The 25,831-nt window shown below is 36.7% G+C and overlaps 1 protein-coding gene across 1 annotated transcript; it reads left to right on the top strand.

Moving 5' to 3' along the window:
• LOC580589 (trafficking protein particle complex subunit 8) lies at nt 1–25,045 on the top strand. Its single transcript, XM_030975353.1, is given in 30 exon segments — nt 1–429; nt 2,055–2,252; nt 2,821–2,910; nt 3,483–3,657; nt 6,259–6,427; nt 6,946–7,063; nt 7,494–7,844; nt 7,847–7,893; nt 8,419–8,534; nt 8,952–9,102; nt 9,936–10,036; nt 10,564–10,669; nt 11,000–11,131; nt 11,691–11,762; nt 12,495–12,647; nt 13,682–13,808; nt 14,490–14,696; nt 15,283–15,455; nt 15,975–16,049; nt 16,729–17,037; nt 17,728–18,182; nt 18,592–18,754; nt 19,324–19,417; nt 20,042–20,098; nt 20,411–20,466; nt 21,189–21,419; nt 21,973–22,077; nt 23,061–23,206; nt 23,637–23,732; nt 24,273–25,045. Coding segments are annotated over 30 exon segments (4,701 nt in total). The 5' UTR covers nt 1–266; the 3' UTR covers nt 24,538–25,045.
• Nucleotides 25,046–25,831: the final 786 nt, after the last annotated feature.

Raw genomic sequence — 25,831 nt, 5'->3', positions numbered from 1 at the left:
CGTAGCGAAGTGTGGCGTATGCTAGTGCAAAATAATGGCGACTGCCTCATCATACGATCCTGTGGAGAAATAAAAAATTATTAGCCGGGAAGGACTGGATTAGACTGTTATTGGAGAAAACTAGATGGGATTTGTGATGACATGTTGCGTTTAGTAGAAGAGCACATATTGCTTGTTTAACTTGTATATTTAAATAACGATAATACTAGACGAGAAGCAGTGTTATTAATAATATTTGTCTCTGGATCTTGGTCGAGAACCAACTAATGAGAATGGCTCAGTGCTCGCAGAGTGCCAGGGAGTTTATTCAGAACACTTTTGGACCAACTGTGGCAGTTGCATGCAGTCATGATGCAGAAGTTCTTGCTCAAAAGAATAACTTGTCTTTTGTGGAAATGGTCAGGCCATTTTGCCGACTTACTTCAGAAGGTATTGATGTAAACTCTTAATTTGCCTGGTTAGGCCTAAACAAAATAAATGTTAAAACTAGAAATGAATAAAACTTTGTTTAAAAATTATGAACCTAATCTGAATGATGCAGTAGAGTCTAAACTAATGTCTTAATGACTGTAATTTGAGTTATTTCATATTCTGTGGATCATGTTTTCTTTCAATAAACTGTAGTTGGTGCTCGTGTCCAGATCACTAGCACTCGTATCTTCCTAATGATATCGGTAGAGTAGGGGCGCTGGTCCGAGAATAAGGATCGTCCGCACAAACAAGGGTCGTCTTCGTAAATGCAGACAAATGTGTCCGCAAAAATAAGGATTGTCTGCATTTTGGGGTGTATTTTATTACGTGGAATCCGCTATTCGCATCGCCAGCGCGCAGTTCGGGAACCCGAAACCCGCAGAGCGCAAGAAAAAAAAACTGTCGGCGAAAAATGTTCGCGGACGATCCTTATGTTTTAGGACGCATTTTGTCTGCATTTACAAGGATATCCTTGTTTATGCTCATTCTCGGACCAACGCCCCTACTGCTAAAGTGCATATTTGCAATCTTTTGTTGAACAATATTTTAAAGGTAAAGAAAAACCTCTATGATGTTTAGTGCAATTCTATGCTTATTTTTTCAGACAATCTAATATCAACATGACAGCTTTACTTTTGTTTTGTGTCTGATATCTGTTTAGCTGCACATACATGTAGTTCCTTATAGACCTTTTCTTGAGACACTGCACATGTATTGTATATACACCTGCACATCACCTACATCAGTACGAGAATACACTCGACAGTGGCCTGTACACCCCCCCCCCCCCCCCCCAATCCTACACCTCCATGATTCGTACACAAATTAACATATTATAGACCTATTCAAAATTACACAGCCAAGACATATGCAAATCAACCCTTTACACAAACAGAACTCGCGGAAAAGTCACCAAAATCATCCTAACAGCCTTAAAGTGACTCGATAAGACGGTAACATTGTTGAAGGTTGATGAAAAAAATTGTGTAATTTTTGTATAAAATGTTACTTATTATATTCCTTCTACAGTACTTACCCTCTGACATGCAAAAAATCCTGAAAAAAATTCTCAAACCACAAAGATATCTATGGTTTTCTTTGAAGGCGCCCTTGTGCAAAACCCTCTAACAGTGATCAAACGTAAATTCTCCTAACCATTTTTCCATGAAAGAAAGACATAAAACGGGCTATTAAAAATCTTTCAACACTTAAATGTCTAGAACGGTACTTAGAGCCAATTTATTGCTTTGTGAAGATTTACATTCACCTAAAATGTAATTAAATTGTAATAATATAGTTGGGAGAATTAAGGAATTGATCAGATTAGTTTTCCCCAATTTGTATCATTTATTAATGGTCCGTTTTCACACAATTTTTCATATTATCTTTAATTGTACATCTAGCATTGAAGTCTCTACCTGAGCACCACTTTCTCTCATCTGAACAATGTTACCAAGTCCCTTTAATTCATTTCTGCTGCCAAAAATGCAATATCGGTGCGAAAATTTGATGAAGAGTGATTATCATTGCAAAATCTTTGACCTCTGTTATGACTGCTTGTCTTTCTTTCTTTGCTCTTACAGCTCATATTAGAGACCCAGCAGGCCAAGCTCACTCTATTCATAATCTAAGGCTGATTGTGAATGAGATGAATACACAACCTCCATCAGCTGGTATTCATCGTAAGCTATCCCACGATGCTGTCCAGAATTCACAGGTCCAAACAACAGAAGGCAGAGCAAACGTGTTGACTGTAGGTTCCTATGATCTGCAAATTAGTGGTAAGTTTTATCGTCCCTGTAAAATTTGCCAAATATTTCTTTATTCTGCAAGTGAATGTCTAGATGTACTTGATGCTAAACACCTTTACAGCTAAAGGTTGAAAATAGTCAAGAGTCATGAGAAAGATAGTAGTTTGCATAATTTGCAGTAGATCATTAACTTGTTCAAATTTTATGGTGAAGATTTGGTAAGTGGTGCGACTACATCATGTGAATTGTAGACTATTAAAAGCAATCAATATGAATTTGGACAAGACGTAAGAAATATTAACTAAAATACCACAGGAGTTTTAAGCTTTGAGGTCAGAGTATCCCTTTCTGTGCAAATGTAAAATAATATAATAATAATAACATTTCACAGTTTGTACGTTTGTCTGGGTTTCCTTTAAATGATATTAGTTATCAAACAAATGTGATGATTACCTTGTCAATTAATATAATTATTTTTTTAACATTATGAAACAATATGTCTTTTATGTATATTTTGTTTTCTGTATTATTTCTGCATGTGAAATGTGAAATCATTAAACTCACTCTCAAAATATTCTGTAATACCTTTCTTCCACAGCCTCTACTCCATGGTATGAAGCCTACAGGGAGAGTTTTTTGCAGAACATGGCAACTAGTGACCATGAATTCATCAGACATTTTGTGGCTTGTATCCTTTAATTATCGTCAGTATGATTATGGCACATAGATACTGTGATTAATGTGGCAGGATATCCATATTAGGTCTCATGTGATGTTTGTACAGAAATTTTGGTAAAGAGCCAATTCTGCATCTGAATTCCAGCTAAAGTGGAACCTCTCTATTCTGATTTATGGAAAATGCCATGAGATGTTTTCCTAATAAATAGGGACTATAGCTTTCACTTTTATTTTAATGCTTTGATATGAGGCACTATGCACAGATATAGTTTTACTACAAGTATGTGCAATTATGTTTGAATCAAAGGAAAGCTTGCAAATTTTACTAAATATTCACATTGAACCCAAAGTACCACATCTACATGTTAACACTCTCCAGTCTCCACCCAGGTTTGGTATTTAAAGAAAGTTATTCTTTGAGTACTTTCAGCAGCAGGGCTAAGCTGAGATGATGATACTACTTGACCAGCCCTGGGATTGATGTACATTGTATGTGAGGAATATAAATATAGCTTTTCTCACTGTTATTATCTTTCAAGAGAAATGATGATTTTTGACATTTCCTTAACCAAGTGATCATAGGTATGCTTGTAGTATCGACAGGTCATGCAGACCCTATGGATCAGTTTGCCAAGTTATCTCAACAGCAGCATCATCTTCAGCACACATCCTCTGCTACCCATCCAAAGTGGCTCTGTCCTAACATCTTTAAATACTATGTACTGCTCCATGATAACTCAGAAGGAGAAGAAGAGAAGTGAGTTAAAAGTAGTGTTGTTCTTACTTAATCAAATATTGTATCAAAAGATTGTAGGTAAGATTGAAGCTAATGGTCACTCTGGCGATATTGACACACTAGACTGACAATAGAAAAATATTTTTTAATTTTTGAAAACGCCCAATGATTAGTTTATTCTTTTTATAGTTATGTTTACTCTCTAACTTAGTGTGAATGGCAACAGTTTATCAACGACCATGATGACCTTCCATTTGAATTTCTGTTAGTTATTTTGCGGCATGACAAACAACTAACAGAAGTCCCGGTTAGACAATGTTTAGACGTTGTGCACCCATGGAAACCTTTACCCCGTTCTCTGTGCAACCATGGAAACATTTTCCTCGCTCATGGGAACAATTTCGTTGTTCATGGTGCACCCATGGAAAGCATTTCCCTGTTCATGGTGCACCCGAGGAAACGATTTTTCCGTTCTTGGTGCACACATGGAGACCGTTTCCTCGTTCTCGGTTAACCCATAAAAATGTTTTCCTCGTTCTTGGTGCACCCATAGTAACCATTTCCCCGTTCATGGTGACATATGTAATTTTTTCCTCGTTCTTGGTGCACACATGGAAACCTTTTCCCTGTTATTGGTGCACCATGAACGGGAAACAGTTTCTAATGGTGCACCAATAAACCATTTGATACCATTTCCCTATTCTTAGTGAACTTGTGAACTTTTTCCTTGTCTTGGTGCACACATGGAAACTGTTTCCCTGTTCTCGATGCACACATGTATACAAATTTTACCTTGTTCTTGGAGCAGTTTTTACCTGCTATTACTGAATCAATGTCAATCTCTCTCTGCTGTGTGTCTGATTACAGTTCTTTGTGGACATGGACTGAAGGAATGTATTTCCTATTTGCCAGCCATTGTAGTCTCTTCATTTCCATGTCCTAATCAAGACTTCTTTCTCCGCCATTGGGCTGTGATGGTTTCAAGTCTGTTGTGATATTGTTGGAATAAGCTTGGTCTGGTGTGTTAAAGTTGTTATGGTTACCCAGAGGGGTCCTTTTGCTGAGTACAAGAAAGTACTCAACTAGACCCATAAAAGACTTTGACTCTTGATTATCAATATCAACATGAATATTGAAGTCACCAGATATTATTACAGGTATATTACATAAAAGTGTTCCTGGATAAACACGTTAAACTCAGAAAAGAAAACGGACATCGATACAGGATTAGCATCAGAATATGGTGGTCTGATTATATTGATTAATTTAAGTTGAAAAGATCTGAAAGATATGCGGTAACAAGCAAACTCAAATGACCTATGACCTGATGAACACAAGTAATGTGTCCTTGAAGAGAAGAACTGTTCCGCCACTAGATGAGCAGTGCGAGGGCGATAAACAAAACAATGTCCTGAATGGCAGAGGCATTGTCCGTCAACCAAGACTTGGTCATAGCATATAAGTCAGCCTTACTTTCACAGACGAAATCATGCACAGATGCCGACTGAGCGAACATTCGCAGTGCACAACTTAAGATAAGATTGAGTAGAGGTTGAGGAATTGATGCTGAAAAAGTCTCTAACCTTCTTTCCTTTACCGCCACGCCTTCCTGGTTTTTCTTTTTGCGATTAATAAAAATTAAACCGACAATGTCCGTACATAATTCTTGCAACAAATTCCAAGCGCATTGATGATAATAAAACTACTGATAGAATGTATTTCTAGAGCGCTTTACAATATGTTTCTAAGTGCTTAACAAAAAATGGCGATTCTCAGATAATAGTTATCAATATCATATCATAGAAACTATAATTATTATATACTTATCACCCACATTATCGTAGTTCAAAATACATAAGCATAGAAACATCCAGTCAATACATTAACATTAACATTTACATTACCATTAACAATCCAGCATCATGGCACAATACTAATAAAAAAATAATATACGAAAACTAGTCAGAAGGTATAAAGTGAGGTAATAGAGATAACACTACAACTAGGCACTATCTAATATTGCTGCTTTTGAGATCCGGAGAAAAGAAGACGCTTGCACTGTTTGAAATGTTAGGTGCAAAAGTGTAAAACAAAAATCCTCTTAGCATCTCTTGAACACTGCTTTTTTTTTTTAGTGATGGCGCAGCATATCTTGGATCGGTTGTTGATGAGTATGTTTATTTCTTCGGTCATTAGACCGCGGTGCCGGGTGCAGACTCGACTTAGGTGTCTCGTAAGCCGCTTGCACTGTTTGAAATGTTGGGTGCAAAAGTGTAACACAAAATTCCTTGTTGCATTTCTCAAACATAAATCTATAAATACACCTGAAGAAAACGCGGGAGAATCATCTTTTTCGAACCCCCATTTGAGGGTCCTGAAACACTCGAGTGTTTCTTGAATGGTCTAGAGACAGATAGTTTGGAGTCAGTTGGTGATGTGACTGGGGTATTAAATAGCAACTTTTTAAATGCTCTTATATTATTTATCAACTTTGGTAGAAAGTATTGGGAAAAGAAGTCTGATGAGTATGCTTCCTAACAGATTGACATGATAAAATGCGTTTGTCCTGCTAGGGATTGATATGTTTATTTCCTCATTTTCCCATTTTTAATTTTGGTCCAGAGCTGATGCAATATACCAAAGCATGAAGTCTACGTATGGCAGTCATGCATGTCATCTTCTAAGGATCAATTCTAGAGCAATGACTACTGTAGACACAGCATCAGTGACAGCAGAACAGAATTCAATGCCTGATCCATGGAGTCAGTATCTTAATAAAGTCAACCAACAGGTGAGTCAAGGCTTGCATTATGGTTTGAGGCTCATTACTTATATATCTTCCAGTTATAGAAGTAGAAAGTTCCTAATACAGATAAACTTTCTCCTAGTAAGGCCTTTGGTTTCTTTTACAATATGAAATATGAATTCCATCACAGAAAATAGTCACATCGTATGAATTATTTTTCCAAAAACAGTTTAAACAACTTTAAAATGAAATGAGCCAGTGGGAAACCTCACTTTCTGTGTCAAATTGCTTTATTGGATTATCAATTTATGTTTGAGCTACATTGTTGAGTTCTAATAATGTGTAACGTACCTGGTATATATTGAGCATGATATTAGTAGGCACTTATTAAAGGCACTATTTTTGTTGTTAATCCTTTTAAATCGCAAGGAGACAGTTAAACTACTTATGTACTTTCAATTGGCAATTAATGCAAGAATAGCCTCTACATGAAATAGTTGCTTCCTATTTTGGAGGATAAGTTGGTATTGAATAAGCATTACTCTGCTTATCTTATCTTTCAGGAGCCTGTTGAAGTGGATGTAGTACCAGCCAATGACCCAGCTATGTTTCCTGATCAGGTCTCTGAGGGTACTGCTAGTAACAATCTTAATATGGTACTCACACCTAACAGTTCAGAAGGTTAGTGTCTACATGCAGGTGAAATTACAAAGAAGAAAGTATTCTTCCCCAAGTAGGATTCAAACCCTTTGAACGGGATTATTCAAAGTTTTATAAAATCCAAGAGATACATACTTAGGAGTTTAAAAATATTTCTTAAAAGTATCGCATACTCCTTGATGTAAGCTGAAATTCTGAAATGAATATAGGAGCAATTTGGTTGTTTTGTTTCTATCTCACATTTTAGCAAGGTTTTATATAACATATCTTTAAGTATATTATGTATGTCAAACAGTAACAATGTATTTCAGATATTTCAGAAAGTAAAGATGATAAGAGGATCATCTAAGTCAACAATTCATTAAAAAAAAAAGATTTGCCATTCAAAATTGGCCTTGTAAGGAGTCGTGCATTGAGCTGTGATGTTTGATGAGTTCTTTTTCCCTCCTAGATGGTCCTAATGACCCTTCACCTGAGGATATTGTAATGGTCCAAGTGGAAACCTCGCCCTCCAATGAGGTCAACTCCCATCCCCTTACAGAGGTCAAGACCCCATCAGATCCCCTAAGCGCCACCCAGACAGACCCCCTGACACCAACCCAGTCAGACCCCCTCACAGACATCATGACGGATCCTCTCATCACCAATAATGCTAACGGGAGTAACTCGATCCCGTCCAAGTCTACCGGTCAGATGTCCAGTGCGGGGAAGGGTACGGGAGGGGGATCCACCACCCATGGGGCGTATCTAACGTTGAGTGATCATGATAGGTTGAGGATATTCATGCATGAGTTTGTGGTGAGGGGTTGCTGCCTTACATAGAACGCATGATCCGCACACTAACAGAACAGGTAAGATCTCCTCTCAAACTTGGTCTAATGATTAATAATCTTGAATTGATCATGACTATAGCAATTGCAGTGAATAACTAATTAAAGGTTTTTTACCACTTACTTACTATCCATCAGTCCGTCTTTTGTTTCTTAGTGCAGTCATAAACTTTCCTCATATTTATTAGTATTCTAATGTTGCTTGCTAAGCCCTATGTAATATCATCTGGCAAAGCATTCTATTGCAATTATGTATAGAAAACTGAAGCTGTGACATTTATTTATTCAGATGGTCATATCCCAGCCAATACTTAATATATTCAAATGATTTTCGACATTTGGAAATTGTTTTTGATGCTCTTTCGGAAAATGAAGAAAAAATTGAGAAATTCTAAAAATAGATTTTTGATGACTTACACTTCACCACTCTATTGTAACACATACATGTAAGACCAAGTACAAATTTACTGTTATGGATGTCTTTTGCACTCTGAGCAATAGCTGAAGACTTATACTTGTATTTATCTCCTTATTTCTTTTTTACAGCTTGCTTCAAGAAAAGGGATCCAGCGGTCTTTGTTCAACGTAACCAAGAAGTTATTCATGGGTAACAAGCAGAATGAGAAGGTCTTATCAGCACCTGTTACAGACTTATCACCAAAGTAAGCAATCATCTCGTCTTCTGTGACCCTTCCTTGCTAGATTCATACTGTCATCTTGTCTATTGATTTCACTGTATTGTAGTTAATATACAGTAGATTGTTTTTGGTGGTATTGGTAAGAAACTAAATGGAATCTATTTAAAGTAGATGTCCAGGGGATGTTTCACAAAGATTCTAAGTCGAACTTAACTCTAAGTTGGACTTGAAAAATATGGAGAGCCATTTGTAGCCTTAAAATAAAATATATTCCAGAGTGAAAATTTAATATTCTAGACTTTTTATAAATTCCACATCAAGAACATAAAATCTCCTTGATAATAGAAAATAAAGATGATTTGAATCAACATTTTATGCCTTCTTAGTCTTATGTTCCCTCTTGTTTTACACATGAAATTATCACCCTTTGATATTTATTAGGTATCTGCGGGAATCACCAGAGATCCAGATGAGACGTAGAGCAGACCTAGCGTTCATGGTACAGATGTATGAGATGGCTTATACCTCTTATCATACAGCTAAGGGGGACTTTGGTAACGACCAGGCATGGATGCACTATGCAGGCTCATTGGTAAGATACATTCACCTGTCTGTCTGATACCTTCACATTGTTTAGGCAGGGTGGTACAAGTATTGTTTTGCATTTCCCTGATTTAGCCAATGACATTAAAAGCAATTTCCATGTTCATTTGCTGAAATTTATTTTTAAAAGTAGATAATACCTATGCATCAAGTTAATTAGAAGGCCTACATGCTTTTACTGAGATGCTCTTCTCATGTTACAATCGCCTTACCAAAATGGCAAAGCTTATAGGTACTTCAACTATGCCTGTTTACAATTAAATGTTATCTGCTTTTGTATCTTTTTGACAGGACCGAGTGATAGCCTCCTTGTAGTGCCAGTAATATTAAAATCTCATGTGATACTAGGAGTTGTTTTTGTTGGTCCGCGTTTAAGCCTTTTCTACTTTCATAAATCAAGCAGTCATCATGTGAACTGTTGTCTCCTTGATACTACAAGCCGATAATAATGTTGTGCTATTCCTCATCTAGTTTTACATTGGATGAGCAAGCATCCTTGCACAAAACCACATCGTTGGTGTTGGTTTACAACTTTAGAGCCTTTTCTCATGTCGGTCTCTGAACCGCTGTTTTAGATATATTTACAAGGATGCGTAAACCTGGGGCCCGTTTCATAAAACTTGTTACCAATAACAAATGCTAAATTTCTATGACAAATCTGCTCTCAGCCAATCAGATGCCATGGTTTCAGTAGCTTATAACAGTGGCTTGTAACTTGCTATTGATATCGAGTTTTATGAAACAGGGCCTAGATGGTTTCATATGATTTGTGTAGCCGAAGTGTTCTGTACTTGAGCTAATGCTGTTGTTTTTATTAAATAGGAATTTGCAGCAATATCAGCGTACATGCTGGGCCACATACAGAAGTCCTACCCTAGTCATTACATGGAGAATGCAGTCACTACATATCTCAATTCATGCAAGTAAGTCTACTTTTGTGAGTTCTTTAAATATATTGTGTACTACTATGTTATACGTAGCACCTCCGGGCCGTTGGCTTCTCTCTCGCGCATTCACTCTTGGTGCCATGCAAATGAATTACTAGTTAGAAATGACAGATTACGCGCAAGTAACTCAAGAGGTGGGTACAGTCTGGAATATATTGCACTTGATCAGACTAATCCAGTTGCATGATTAATGTAAACAAGACGTTTTTGCAATGAATACTGCTTGATCTTTTTTTCTAAAGTTCGATCATGTATTGAGTACTCCTCACTTGGCGTGATCTTTCAAATTTTACTTGTTTTGAAGAAGTGGGTGTTCTATTTTAATCATCAATCACAAGTTTGGCAGCAAAAAATGCAATATTCATTATTCTCTAACCCTTTCTCAAAGTATATTTACCCCATTGAATTTGTGAGAAAGTTAACCTGTTGCCTGCGTGAAACGGATGTGCTAAGACGTACTTTAATATATGCAAGCTTCACCCGATTCTTGATCTGTTATGTAGACAACCACAGCTAGCAACAAGAGCTGTTTTGATAGGAACTGAGATCCAAAAAGCAAGACGGATGTTTTCTGAAGCAGCTCTTGAGTTCATCAGACTCACAGGAGAGGTAAGGAACCTTCATCTGATAATATCCAATTGAAAAAAGAAGAAACAAAATGTTTTCATTTTCCCCATACGTTTTCACAAGTTCAAATACATGTAGTATTTTTCAAGGTTATATAATTCAACTCATTCATCGAAGGTATCGGGTCATACCGGACAACACCACTGAAGAATGATTTTATAAACATTGCTTATTATTGTATTATTGAACTATGGCTGAAATCATATAATATTCTCCTGAACAGCCAGATTAATGTATGAGCTAGAATGAAACCATTTTATTGAGTGCATCCAATCTCTAATAATGTTATGTTCCCTCTCTGTTTCATGTCAGGATTCTGATTTAAGGAGTGCTCTTTTCCTAGAGCAGGCTGCTCATTGCTTCATCAACTCACCTCGTCCTATGGTGCGCAAGTATGCATTCCATATGATTCTAGCTGGACATAGATTCAGCAAAGCAGGCCAGGTGGGTAACCATCAACCATTATATGCTTCAGAATATCCTCAATTAGATTTTAAATTTTATTTATTAAAAGGTATTTTTATAATTCAGTTTCATCTATATCAACCGAATAAATGTTGTAGACTATTTATGTACTGCTGAAGGGAGATCTTTAGCCACATTTTTTGATTCAATTTTCTTTTAAAGTTTTAGGAAATGTTCCTTATTATTCTGAGATTTCCTGTATGCTACAGATATACAGATTACATATGAGTTATTTTGTGTTGAATTAAGACTTGAAAATTGTCTTTATATGAAATATATATCATTCATTGTCTGTGCAATCTAAAATTTCAAAAATCCATAGGAATAAAGATCCAAGGATCTAAGATTTGATAGAGTCCAGTTTCACTTTGTTACATAACCAGTGAGACATAATTAAAATTCTTAATGATTGTTGTTTTTACTGATTCTGTTGTTATATTGTAATGTCAACTTTAAAAGAAAAAAGAGAAGACTTGTTATATTGTACAGTTTGTTGCACCTATGAAATTAGTTATTTTGTGTGTTATCTTGTCTGCAGAGGAAGCATGCTCTGAGGGCATATTGCCAAGCACTGCAGGTCTACAAAGGCAAGGGCTGGGCTTTAGCTGAGGTAAGTGCAATACTATCACTCATAATTCTGGAAGCAGGGTCAGATAGACAAAAAAAGTTGATTTATCATGTACGTCTTTCGGATGGTGACGTTAAAGGTCGGTCCCAGACGTAAATAATCATATCTGATTGATACACGTCTGTAAAAACCCAATTACACACACACACACACACATAACCAAGAGACAGCCAAGTATGCACAATCCACAAAACTAGAATTCGTATTCAAGAAAATTCCCTTATTGAAGTAAAATGGCCAAGTAGACTGTAGTACCAGTATTTTTTTGTTATACGTACACACACCAGCTCCTTGAATGATTTGAATGCCAGACAGTATGATGGCAGTGTCTTGTGGCTGTGGTTTTGCATTGAATATTGAATGCTGCTGCATCATTACCTCTCTCCATTACATGGCTGCTTTTGAATATATGCTAGCCGTCGCTTCTTGATACAAAGTCGCCACAAGCAAAGAGTGGAGGAGAATTGTAGGAAATATTTTAATGATTTTAATTGAATTTTATGCAATCTATATTGTGTATAAAGCGGTGTATATGAATCACATTGAATTATAATACCAGATAGGCATACATTGTAATCTTCTGTGTTTGGTGCAGTAAATTGGGACATTTGAATGATAATTAATTTGATGATTGATAAATATTATTTTACCAGTGTAGACCTATACTTGTTTTTAAATTAATTTGATATAATGTTAATTCTTACTGATTGACAGGACCATATCAACTTGACAGTGGGACGTCAATCCTTCAACCTGAAGCAGCTAGAGAACGCTACAGCAGCATTCAAACACCTGTTGACCAAAGATAGCAGACAACCAGCCGTTCAGCAGGTTGCTTTCCTCAAAGAATACCTCTGCATCTATAAGGTAAGATTCTAAACAAGGCTTCAGCAGCAGTAGTAGTAGACTTTATTGGATAACTTGTTTATCCGACTTTATTAGATATCTCCTTTGGATACCATTATAACAGTTTGTTAAATTATCAGCCTTTTCACACACAGCTAAAATTCTATAAACATTATTAGTTTAAAGGGCTTTAAACTAATCAGCTGTACATACGACATCATTCACACACAGAAATGCCGGTGCGATCGTTAATCGTTTCGTGATTAACTTCTGCTTTTAAAATGCGCAGTAGTGCCATTGCGCATTGAAGGTCAGGTCATATCAAACAAAGCACACGCTCCATCCAGTTTAAACACATTTAAACCGTTCACACACAAAATGTCAAGCTCTCTAGATACGAACTATGTATCTGCAGCCTGCTTTGAGGGGCGTATGAATCGCGACTTTGTATCTATCCGAACATCGTATAAACGATGTTCACACTGAAAATTTTCTTTAAAGGTGTTTAAAACTGTTGAGTTAAACATGTTTATACTAATCATCTCTAGATACAATGAATTTTAGCTGTGTTTGAAAAGGCTGTAAGACTCTCAGAGACATGTTTTATGAAGAAGACATGTCATATTGAGTAGGTAAATATCCAAGCTTTTTTCTTCAAAGCACAGTCTTTAGAAAAAATGACAGATGCTCTTTGGGTATAGAAAATTTGCTCCTGTTTGCCTGAAACCACAATCCCTTTTCTCTTGCAGAGACAAACTTTACAGCTGCTTTTGTTAAGCATGGTCTTAATAAAAACAAGAACGATGGATGAGTGGTTCTTATGATTACTTAAAAGTCTGTAAAAGAAGCAATTTTTGTTATTTTTGACACATTTGTGCTGTTTTGGGGCAATTTTATGATGTTGTTCATCTCTGCCAATATTTTTTGTGCAAAATTGATGGAGCAAAAAGAATTTTGATTCCACCCTCCATCCCTCCTTTCCCTTGTATAAAGAGGAAGATTTTTGTTTGATGATATGGTAATATTATGAACATATTTCCCCTCCTATTAAACAGCAACTGCTAACAACGCAATCCCAGGACGGTCAGAGCTTGGCGACATTACCTCAGCTTCCTCTTCCATTCATCAAGAAATCAGCCACTAGGATCCTTCTTGCCTCTCCTAAAAGAGAACAGGACACAGGTAGGCACGCAATACATTCTACAGGTATAGGTAATATACATGTAGATGCAAGGCCTAAAATTGAATTTCCCCCAAGATTTGAAAAATCATGTATCCTACTTATTTTGGACCATTTTTTTTGTAACTTCAGTGGTAGTTAATATTTTCTGCATATCTTTTGATGACATTTACCCCAGATGAAACAGATTCACATCTCAGAAAATACTTTTTTTGGGGTGTATTTATGTTTCTTTATCATTTTCTGATGCTTGTGTATTCACTCTCTCTCTGATGCTTTGTGAGTGGGTGCGGGCAAGCACTGAATCCAATGACCGGGGTAATAGTATATTTGTAAAGCGCTTAGAGACATTTGTATTAAGCGCTATATAAAAATTAAATATTATTATTATTTATTAATGTCTGACAGAGAAGTTCAACATTTTGGCAACGTTATTTCATTGCAAGTACATGACTCAACAAAGCTACCTTTGGTTTGTGCAGTCTCATGCTGATTCTCTCAAACCACTATTCTTCAATTCCATTTCAGTATTATTTGGCTTGTTTGGGTTATCACTATCCTGTATAACATTTAATATGATATTGATATTAGAAAGCATTATATCTTGTTTTGGATAAACACGATAATTTTTAAATATCATTTACTTCAAAAAAGATGAATAAATTTAATTTCTTCTTTTATAGAACAACAAGATGCAAGGATATCAGCTACATCGGTGACCTTTGGTCATATCTGTGACCGAGCTGAGATGGGGGTGTGGTGCAATATGGAGGAGGCAGTTGCCATGGTAGCAAACAAACAGAAGTCACTACCCTCATGGTTTCATTACCATCCTCAGCTGCTTCACAGTGGAACAGACAACTCAACAAGCCCTCTCGGTGTAGAAGGAGGTAAGCGCCAACCTTAGGCTGAGTGATATTTGACCATAAAGTAATGTGGGGTTCTAACATAAATGAAGGATTATCTGAAATTATTACCATCTAATAAATCTGAATGACTGGCATGGATATGATGTAGACTATTTGCGTAAATTAATTTTCTTACGGATCTTTAATCCATATGAAACTGAAAATAATGAATAAAACCAAAAAGTGATTGGTATTTTTGAAATGCACTAAAAACCTTGGAAAGAATAGGTATTTATTAAAGTTGCAATGACAATTCTACAGAATGTTATCCATAACTCTGATATTCTGGACTTCTCTAGACCTTTCATTATCATACCGACCTGTTTTTACAGTAAGCATCTTATTCATAAAAGACAAAGACCAAGTTTTCTACTACAAAAGACTTTTCTATGATGATATCACTGATGACAGTGAAAATTTGATTGACAGAATATGATAGTCATTATCTTAGGTTGTGCGATCTACTTTCTTAAATCTTGTGCATTGGAAAATGTGACTGCTCCGGACATTTGAATGGGATAGATTTGGTTACGATCCTTTTACTTTATTCCATCTGTTTATTCCTTAGAACCAATCACAATTGAACTAGTCTTGGAGAACCCTCTCAAAGTACCCATCATCCTCACCAACATTACGCTCCTGTGGAAGTTTCTACCGGTGAACTATGAGGGCGGTAATCAAGAGAATCCTGAACAGCAACCAACAATCCTTTCCAATGAAGCTGATGTCAGAGAAAACGGGGTGAGTTTATTTTCCTTAAGCACCACTGCACTACTTATAGCTACTTGCGCCCTCTATATAGCAAACAATGCCTAATCAGTGCATGTTGGTCCCCCATGATCATCTTTTTCTTATGTAAATTGAGAGCTGATTTGATGAGATAACCACATGTCAGTGACCTTGCAGGGAGGTCTAATCCCCCCCTGGCCAAACTAGTACAGATGAGATTTAAAATGTTGCAAAGGTTTGAAAGATCAAAAGATATTGATCAATCTTCTACTGTTTTATCAAAGTGTTGTTTGCATGATTATTTAATAGTTTTCACCGATCACTGAGATAATTGTCATCAAAATTTTGCGAACATGTTGATTATTTGAAATCTTTACAGGAGAAATTCATTTTTTTAATGAAACTACATCATCTGTAGAAATGCCTTGTATACTTGTTTTCTTCCTTACATACAGCTGATATGATTTGATTATAGACATTGTAAGTAATGAATTCTCTGTAATCTTTTTCCTTCTCCTTGTCATTGTAAAGATCGGAATTGTGGAAAATGTAGTAAAGGTTGAATGCATTCCAGAAGTTATCTTGGCAGCAAATGACTACAAGCTGGTAAGTCTTGAAAATATATCTATTTTTGTTTTGCTCTATATACTGTCCTCAATGTTTGTCAGAGTTGTTGTAGGATTTCAAATGGCCTCCTTGTAGTGTAATATCAAGTCTGAACTAAAGTTATGATTATTATATGAGTTGGTTTGGTGAAGAAACAAATATGACTTGAGCAGACATGATTCTTTTTAGTTCACTCATGGCATTTTCTCTTACATCTTAGCTGAATGTAAATAAAAGGACCTTTTACCAACAAAAGTGGAGAACAGGTTTTAGGTAGACTTGCAGATCATAAGTACATCATGTCATACTTAAAGCCCCTCTAAAGTGTTGGGAGCCCCAAATTCACCAAAAATTTCATTTTAATTGCATCATAATGTGAAAGAGAATGTCATTTAAGACGCATTCCTGCAAGGATTTTAAAAACAAATGTGTTTGAAGACGAATATTGCTAAAAGAATACATAATTTGGGTTTTCTGTTGTACGCAGAAAACCTAAATTTTGTATTCTGTCATCAATATTTGACTTCAAATACATTTTTTTGAAAATCCTTGCAGAAATGCGTCTTAAATGACATCCTCTTTCACATTATGATATAATTTAAGCAATATCTTGCCATCAAAATTTGTGGGGCTCCCAAAACTTTAGAGGGGTTTAATGTATCCTTTCTCATTACTCCAGCTTTACTTAGGCCTGACACCACTTCAGACAGGAGAACTTCACATAACAGGCCTAGCCTACAGCCTATCAGCCCAGCCCTCCACCAATCAGAGCACAGAACCCTCCACCAATCAGGAGGTACTCGATGGCAGGTCAGGGGTCAAGAGGCCCGTCTCGTTAGGGTCAAGCGCTGCTCAGGTTCAAGGCATGCAGGATCTAGATATCCAGGGTCCTAGGATGAATATCACCAAAGATGAGAGATGCGGAGTGTTGTATGGTCCTGATAGAAGACTAGATCCCATCATAGCACCTCCTATGCCACTACTAGAGGTAGGTACTCACACAAAATCTTATTCCTGTATTAAAGCTAATTTGCTTTCATAATGATATAGGAAGCACCTGGTTCCCATTTACAATGTATGAAGGCATGAATTGGTGTTGATAATGTCATGGATGAAGTTATAAAGTGTTTCCGAAGTTGGTGTTTGGTGTTACTTTCATAAGGATTATAATAAGCAAGTTCGTAATTAGGATTTGCCCATGGGCAGATAAAGGTCATTCGTACCCAAATTGTTAAACCATTGAGAGGAATACTCGGATCGTGCTCATGAAAGTTATGTAATCAGTATTCATTTATGCACCAAAAGTACATTTATCTGATACACAGGTGGAAGTATTCTTCTCAAGAGGCAAACAAAAGCTATTCATGAGGCATCTCCATCCCTTTGACAGTGATTATTCTAAAATGCACATGTGGGACGTATCCATCGTGTAAAAGATCTGTGGATATTTTGGGGTCATGCGTTCCAGAGCTATTTACGAACTCGCTTATTGGGCATGAAGCAAGAGGTCATAAAAGGTCATAAAAATGATTATGGGAGAACCTATCATTCATTTACCTGAAGGGGATTTTTTTTTTATACCAACTAGCTAGTTCAGAACAGAAGATGGAATTATATTCTAAATCCCATTTATTTGAAAGTAGGATTTGATTCTTGTCTTTTCTATTTGTTTTTCAAGGTCACTTTCTCTTCAATGCCAACAAATATATTATGTGGAGAGATCAGTCAAATCAGTGTAGAGATCACTAATAAAGGAACATGCCCGCTACACAAACTACACACCATCTCAGACAGACCCGAGATCTTCTCTTTCGGAGGCCACTTTCATGGGTTCCCTTCAAACTCTTCTTCCAGCCAATCACTGACCAGCAGCAGTAGTGACTCTAGTAGCCTCAGCCAATCGGGAGGCAGGACTGTTCCATTGTTGGATTCAGGGGAGTGTGTGATTCATGAGATTGAGGCGGGCCAGTGCAATGTGAATAATGTGACTGAGATTGTCTTGCCAGAGGGGAGGCTTGTTCCAGGAGCCTCGTTGTCAGTGCCATTGTGGATCAGAGGTCCATGTGATAGTGGTCTTCATAATATCAGGATGCTCTTCTACTATGAAACCACAGAGGAAAACATGAAGATTAGGTGAGAATAGGTTTGGCGTATCATTGCCATGTGTGCAGTGCGACATATATTCATGTGTATTCATTCATGAAATGAACTACACACAAGCACATACACCCACCAGTGATCGTATCTTGCCTGTTAGCATTTGACTTTCACTTGACTGGGGTCTATTTAACTAAGGCAGGCATGCAACAGAGTTTTAATCAGGGGTGCATGCATGCCCACATAGAAAGGTCCAAGATACAGGAAAAAGGAAGGTGAAAGCATTTTTTTAAAATAAAGCAATGGGTTTATATACCACTAGATTTTGCTTTGCTACCTAGTAAAGCAATCAAGACTTGTCGTTTACAGTACCACAATATTGATTTTGTTTAATCAAATACTCCCTCTCTGAGTGTCTTTCTTTTTCTTTTTTTGCTCTCTTTAGGCATAGATCATTACAGCACACAGCCACCATACTTACCAGTAACTCAGTATCTATATCAGCTAGAGCAGATAGAGCTCAAGCTGTTGATAGCAGGAAAGTGAACATGCAGGATGATAACAGTGTCAACCTCATCGTCTCACTCACAGTAGAGAACCTCAACCAAGTAAGAAATCGCAAATTATCAAGATTTATGCTAAAAAGATACAAGTAATTACACTTTTGGGATTACTGTTGTTTATTTTAGATATGAGAGGAATATGCGGAGAGGGAAATCCTGTTAAAATGACTGATGACCAATTGGTTTTAAATGGTTTTCCATGTGCTTAACAAAGGTCACTATGTGCAAATGGGAGTTGTGTTTTTTATCGAAGATGATGCCAATTACATTTTTGTGAGTTTATTTTTATTTCACTGGTTCAAGCAACCGATCTACTGCAGAATAAACAATCCAGAATAAATCATAGCAATTTTCTTTCAAAATACTGTTCCCATACCAGAGCTCAAGATTAGCTTTAAAGCCTGTCTGCACTAGTTTGGCCAGAGGGGATTAGACCTCACTGCAGGTCACTGACATGTGGTTATCTCATCAAATCAGCTCTCAATTAACATAAGAAAAAGAGGGTCATGGGGACCAACAGGCACCGATTAGGCATTATTTGCTATATAGAGGGCACTAGTAGCTATAAGTAGTGCAGTGGGGCTTTAAGTTGAGTTGTCTTGTTGGTTGTACAGGTGCATGATTCCAGCATTACCGAGATCAGCTTGCAACATGTGACAGGGGTCAGCCACAGATGGTGTCTCTCTCCTCTAGTAACACCAGATGCAGGTCAGTTCACATCAGTTGATGAAGCATATAATCAATCATCACTTATAAAGGCTGTCTTGGATTGAAAGACCCAGTGATGCCAGTTTTCAGGCAGTAGCCCGAGTTCAGGCCCTGGCAAGTTATTTTCAGACCATAGTGTAGGCTTTTTTGTGTACAAAATAGCTCATTCTAGGTGATATTCAGGCCCTCTTATCAATTTTAACTGGCATCCCTGAGGACCACATGTTAAAATAGTTTAGAGGATTGTTGTTTGATTTAATCATGAATCAAAGGAAGGGGGGGGGGGGCTCTAATTGATTTAAATAAGGTGAATTAGTTATTTCTCATTACCTAGTTATATGCTACAGTTAATAGATTTGTGAAATATAGTAAAATGTCACCTATGAAATAGCCTTTGATATGAAAATAGACTAAGGATCTTAAGAATTTCAGGAAGCTTATATTGAAATAAGTGGATACCAGTAAGAGTTTGATATTGAAAAAAAAAAGTTGAAATTCTAAGATTCAAAATAAGTAGGCTTATTTATTGTTCCTTTGTTAGATTGTTTCATAGGATAGAGTAATGGTTCATTATCTATGAATGTTTTTTTTTGTTAAAGAATGGTTTTGTAATTATGATTACAGAGCAAAGGATCGGGAGTGGAGAGTCTCAAAAGCTGTGCTTCAAGGGCAAACAGTTAGGTATGTCTAAAGCTTTACCAACACTTCATTTCATTATTCTGGAATATGTATATAAAATATCATTTGTAATGATCATATTCTTTTCATGTGATGTTAGTGAGGTTGTGAGACATTTTGCCCAACCTACCTGTGTAAGATATGAGGGTATACTCTTCAATTTGATGTCATGAATATGATATTTCTTGAAAGTCACTTTTGGATATGCAGAGTCAAGAAAAAGAATCGAGGAAGGAAAGTGCTTTAAAATATGCACCTGTTTCATGTTGGTGTGCATATGAAATTAACACAAATTGATTGTTTGTTGCTTTGTAGATGATCCAAATAGATCAGCCTTTACTTTCTCCAGTGTGCTGTTTGGGAAAGACAAGGTAAGACAAGACAAGTATGGAATGTCACCAACAGTAATAATGTACTGTGGATGAGTAGCTGAAGGAGTGGGATTTCTGAAAGTGAAATTGATCTTGGGGAGAATGAATTACTTCATAGAATATGGGACAGAGATTTGTGGCATTCCATGGTCGCCAACGTCTCAGGACATGGCACGTAAAGAAGAAGAAGATGATAATGTATCCAGATTATATCAATGTCTTTTTGTCACAAGTGTCTGTTGGGTATTGTGTAGAATCATAGTCTTGATCATTTGTTTTGTTTTGATATCCTTTATTGACATGTAAACAACAAATGACAATACATACTAAATGATTCATAGCAAAACTACACATGATTGATATTAGCCAGTTGTATGTGTACCATTAACATAAAACAAATATTTAGTAATTTTTTAGTTGTTAAGATTTACAAAGAGTTCATACTGCAAATAATTGAATCTCAACTCAGTTGTATGTGTACCATTAACATAAAACAAATATTTAGTAATTTTTTAGTTGTTAAGATTTACAAAGAGTTCATACTGCAAATAATTGAATCTCAACTGAAAATCATTTCTTCCAAGAAAACATTTGTTGAAGTTTTGATTGTCTTTGGTTCAATCGTGGGCATTGCTTCCCTTGCAATGTCTATATATGTTTATTTGATTAATAAGTACAATTATATTCATTGCTACTGTTTCCATTGTTCTTCTGTTATCCAGGCACCCAGTAACTCGATGCCAAGTGCAGATTTCTATCTTAGATCTAAGCTGAAGGGTAGGCAAATCAAGACTGGTTTGATAGGAGATAATCCCTTCTCACCGGCAACCACACCAGGGAGTATAGGTAGCGGTAGCACAGAGAGTTGGATGTTTTCCAGGGGGCCAGCACCAAGAGAGAATATGTTGCTGGAGTGCAATATGGCTGATATGGCATTACTGGTGCTATGGAAGGTAGGAACATAGGCAGTGTAGTGATTAATCTTCTCTTTTTTTTTTTCTTTTTTTTTGCTTTATGTTTTTTTTTTTGGAGGGGCGGGGGGAGTACTTTATATGGAAAAGTCTTTTGGAACTCCATGATTATCAGGGTTTTCAGATCAGACTTGCATTCAATACCTATAGACATATATTGTAATCATGTACATGTATATAGTGAAATTTAAAATCAACATAAATTCTCTAGAGTAGAGAAGGTAGGGTAAACGAAATGATGACCCCCCCCCCCCCCCATAAAAACATAAACGATAACAATTTCTGCATTTAACTTTTTTTTAATGGAAATTTCATATTACCCAATTTTAAAGTTCATATTGCTTAATGTGTAATTTTCTACATAAATGAAGAAATTAGGGTGCTTTTGGAAAGATGAAAGTCTTGAAGATAAAAAGAGGGGTCTAATTTCATTCAGTCCGTACACATTTTTATTGTAGACTTGAATAACTTGTGTATGAAGAACCACCCTTAATCAAGCATTATTTTTCTGATGTGTTGTTTCTTATTGTTCCAGGCCTTCGTAGTAGATGAAGATGGTGATGATCATGTATTGTATGGCCAGAGTCATCTCACTATTGATCAACTCAACACAGACACACTCTCACATCCTGTCAGAAAGGTATGTCAAACATGTTTACCTTTATACTTCAACATGGAATTTGATTTGCTTTGTAGTTCAATAATGTAATTTGATGCATCATTTGCATGAACTATTAATATGCAGTGCCAGAGATGCCAACCAGTACGATTTTATCGTACTTAGTTTGATAATAAGAGTGAAATACAATAATACAATATCACCTCCTGAAATAAGATTTTTCATCTTTCAAATAAAATTAAAAAAGAAGGATATACTGTCAGTTTTTTTGTGTGTCAAGAGGTTGGCATCTCTGCAGTGCTACTAAAAGTACTGTATATAGTATTTGATTTAAAGCTATGTTAAGATGAGTTTGAGATATATGCCAATTTGAATTTATGGAGTGCCGTGCATTGGACTTTGCAGGCCCTCATTAATTGTATGTAGATTCTATGTTAATGTCACTAAATCAGTGTCTAATCAAATGTGTATTGAAGCACTTTGAACTCATTTGAATTTCAGGACTTTGTTGTTATTTGCTATTAAAGCAGCTTTGTACTTTGATTGTCAATCTTTCACAGTCTTTGTTATATTATATTACAAATTTGTAGGAAAAAATTAAAATAAATCAGGGGGAACAAAACAGTATATGTCCCAAGAAAAGAAAAGTTATTTGAACATATTTAAACATTTATTGAAGTTAAAGTGTTCATCAGAGATGCCAGTCTTATGGCTTTTGCCTGATTTCAGGCCCTGACAACTTCCCATTCCGGGCTTTTTCAGGCTTTATATTGTACAGCACATACAGGGCTTTAACAGGTTCTGGCTTCTTTTCAGGCCCAGTGAGTAAAACTGACTGGGGTCCCTGGTTCATCTTCTTTGCTAATTTAATTGAAATTTTAGACTGTAATTAAATTTTAAAAGGAAATATGGTTCAAAACTTTTGGTTGAGTCATTTTGACCATATTGGAGAACTAAAAGTAAAATTTCATGATTTGATATTCCTGTCTTTCTGATACATACAGCTTCCTATTGAGCAGAAGCAGGTGAAGTTCATCAAAGAACCGGTCAGTCTTGAACCACTCCTTCCAAGTCAAGAAGTCATGGCTTCACTCCTCAAATACAGCTTACAATACACAGAAGCTGTGCAGAATGACTTCAACAAGAATAGGTGAAGATACTACTCTCATTCTCTATATGTGGTACTGTATGGGTAATGACTTTAAAGGATCTGTGCATGAACCTTATGAACCTCATGCAATGTTCTTTGTACTAGTATTTATCTCAAATTGATGGTTTATATCAGTAGGTTAATAGCTATATATATATATATATTCAAGTTTTTATTTTAGTTACTTTTTAGTAAATTTCATTCTTGACAGAAATGAACAGTACCGGGTGGGTATGTATTTTATACACATCTAACATATGTAGGAGCCATGTTCAATTTTAGATTTTAAATTCTACCCAGAGGCTAACCGAGTGAAGAGAACATTATGGGCTGTCATCCAAATCATTCATATTTAGCAATATTAAGTTTTTTTTCCAATTTCCACTTTGTATAGACGGATATTTTTTTTTTTCCCCTTCTGTTTATGCAGGATATGTTCACTGTCAATCAAACTGTTGCTATGTAACTGCACCGATTCTTCATTGGATGTCTTGATAGAGACCTCATCAGCCATTGAGAACGATAGGTAAGAATAGATTATTATCATCACTAGAGCAATGCATCGAAATGTATGAAGATTAAACCATTTTATGTCATTTTATTAGTATCAATTTATTGATAATATATTGCACAGAAGCAAGTGTTCTCGTATTCCATTAGGATCCATTTTGATTTGCAATTTTTATTAATTGTACATTTATAATGCTGAATTTTCAACAATGAAGGAAAAAGCAACGTCAATCTGGCGCTGCTCCATGGCTGCCGGGCTCACGATCAATTGGGCAAAAAGAATTTCTATTTTCGGTTCAACTTATATTTGGAGTGGACTTTAAAAAATTATTATTATTATCATATTCATTTCAACTTTGTAATCTTTGTTTATATCAGTCTCCGGACAGTTTTATCAAGGAATTTTGTCCCAATATACCAAAATGAATGAATGAAATTTGTATCATAATGTAATTATCAAGCTCTAAAAATAATGCTGTCATTAATGTAACAAGCACAAGTGTTGTACGTGAACTTGCAGTTATGGTAAAAATTCCATATTTATTTGAATCCACAGTACGTCAGACCAGACTGGATCACGAGTCACGTCACCTCCAACCAGCAGTGGTTTCAGCTGGGTGAGTCAAGCCAGTCGTCATCTCACCCTGGACTCCAGGCAGGAATGTAAGCTAGGTCTACTCTCCTGCTGCAGTCAGCCTGGGGTTTATGATCTCAGTAGTATCAGGGTATCTGCGATCACGTCTGTCCTCGCCAAGACAAAACCCCTCATCCTGCAACAGAAACTCTCACCGTGTTTACTCACTGTCACGTCACCCAGCTAAGCTCATCAGGGTATCTGCTATCCCGTTAGACCTTGCTAAGACAAAGCCCCTCATCCTGCAACAGAAACTCTCACCGTGTTTACTCACTGTCACGTCACCACCACCAAGCTAAGCTCATCAGGGTTTCTGCTGTCCGTTAGACCTGGCTGAGACAAAGCCCCTCATCCTGCAACAGAAACTCTCACCATGTTTACTCACTGTCACATCACCCAGCTAAGCTCATCAGGGTATCTGCTATCCCGTTAGATCTTGTTAAGACAAAGCCCCTCATCCTGCAACAGAAACTCTCACCGTGTTTACTCACTGTCACATCACCACCACCAAGCTAAGCTCATCAGATGTGGTGGTCGAGTGGATACGTCGCCGAACTGTCGATCACAAGGTCCGCGGTCATCCCATCAGCATCAAGTCTCGCCGCGGCACTAATGTCCTTTGGCAAGACATTGATCTACATTTGCCACACTCAACCCAGGTGATGTAAATGGGTACCTGGCAGGAATTAATTCCTTGAAATGCAGGAGCGCTGTAATGGCAGCTAGGCTAAAGCGGGGGTAATAATAAATGCACCTTGGAATAGAAATTCTAGATAGACGGCACTATAGAAATGTCTATTATTATAATTATCATTATTATTATTATTATCAGGGCATCTGCTATCCCAATCAGACCTGGCTAAGACAAAGAGCCTCATCCTGCCACAGAAACTCTCTCCATGCTTACCGCCATGATAGTAACAACAAGTCATGTCATAGTCTCTGAGAAAATGTTCAGTCTTCATCAGCCAAGAAAAATGTAATTGTTTATTTTGTCAACATTATTAAGGTAAGGTAAGGTATTAGTCCACATATGCCGCTCTCCACCCAGGTGTAAATTGGGTATCTGGTAATTATGAGGGTGATTCTAATGGCATTGCCCTCAAGAAGAATAGCATTGATGCTGATGAGGCTTCCCTGGTTTTACAAAATTATTATTATTACGGTATAAGGTTTCTTTTAAAGCTTGTGGACAAGAGGCAAATCTGTTTCATATATTACAAATCTCATAACCTGTCGTATCAATTTTAACGATTCGATATACTGAATACAAGTGTCTCATGTATGCAGATTGTAGAGTCAGATATACATGCATGCGTCGGGTAGCCTATACTCACAGACGGACATTTCATGGTCTCTTTTCAGTATTGGCAATGAATTTGGTTGGCCATAGGAGATCCTCCTGTCCATTATTGTTCACTGTTTAATGTACCTTCTACAGAGACACCCTTCATTAGCCATACCGCTCATGTGTCTTCGAA

Source organism: Strongylocentrotus purpuratus, unplaced genomic scaffold (genome assembly GCF_000002235.5).
Source record: "Strongylocentrotus purpuratus isolate Spur 01 unplaced genomic scaffold, Spur_5.0 spur5_scaffold_8, whole genome shotgun sequence".
NCBI classification, from domain to species: domain Eukaryota; kingdom Metazoa; phylum Echinodermata; class Echinoidea; order Camarodonta; family Strongylocentrotidae; genus Strongylocentrotus; species Strongylocentrotus purpuratus.
Note: the sequence above shows the minus strand (reverse complement) of the source record. Positions and strands in the feature narration are given on the sequence as shown.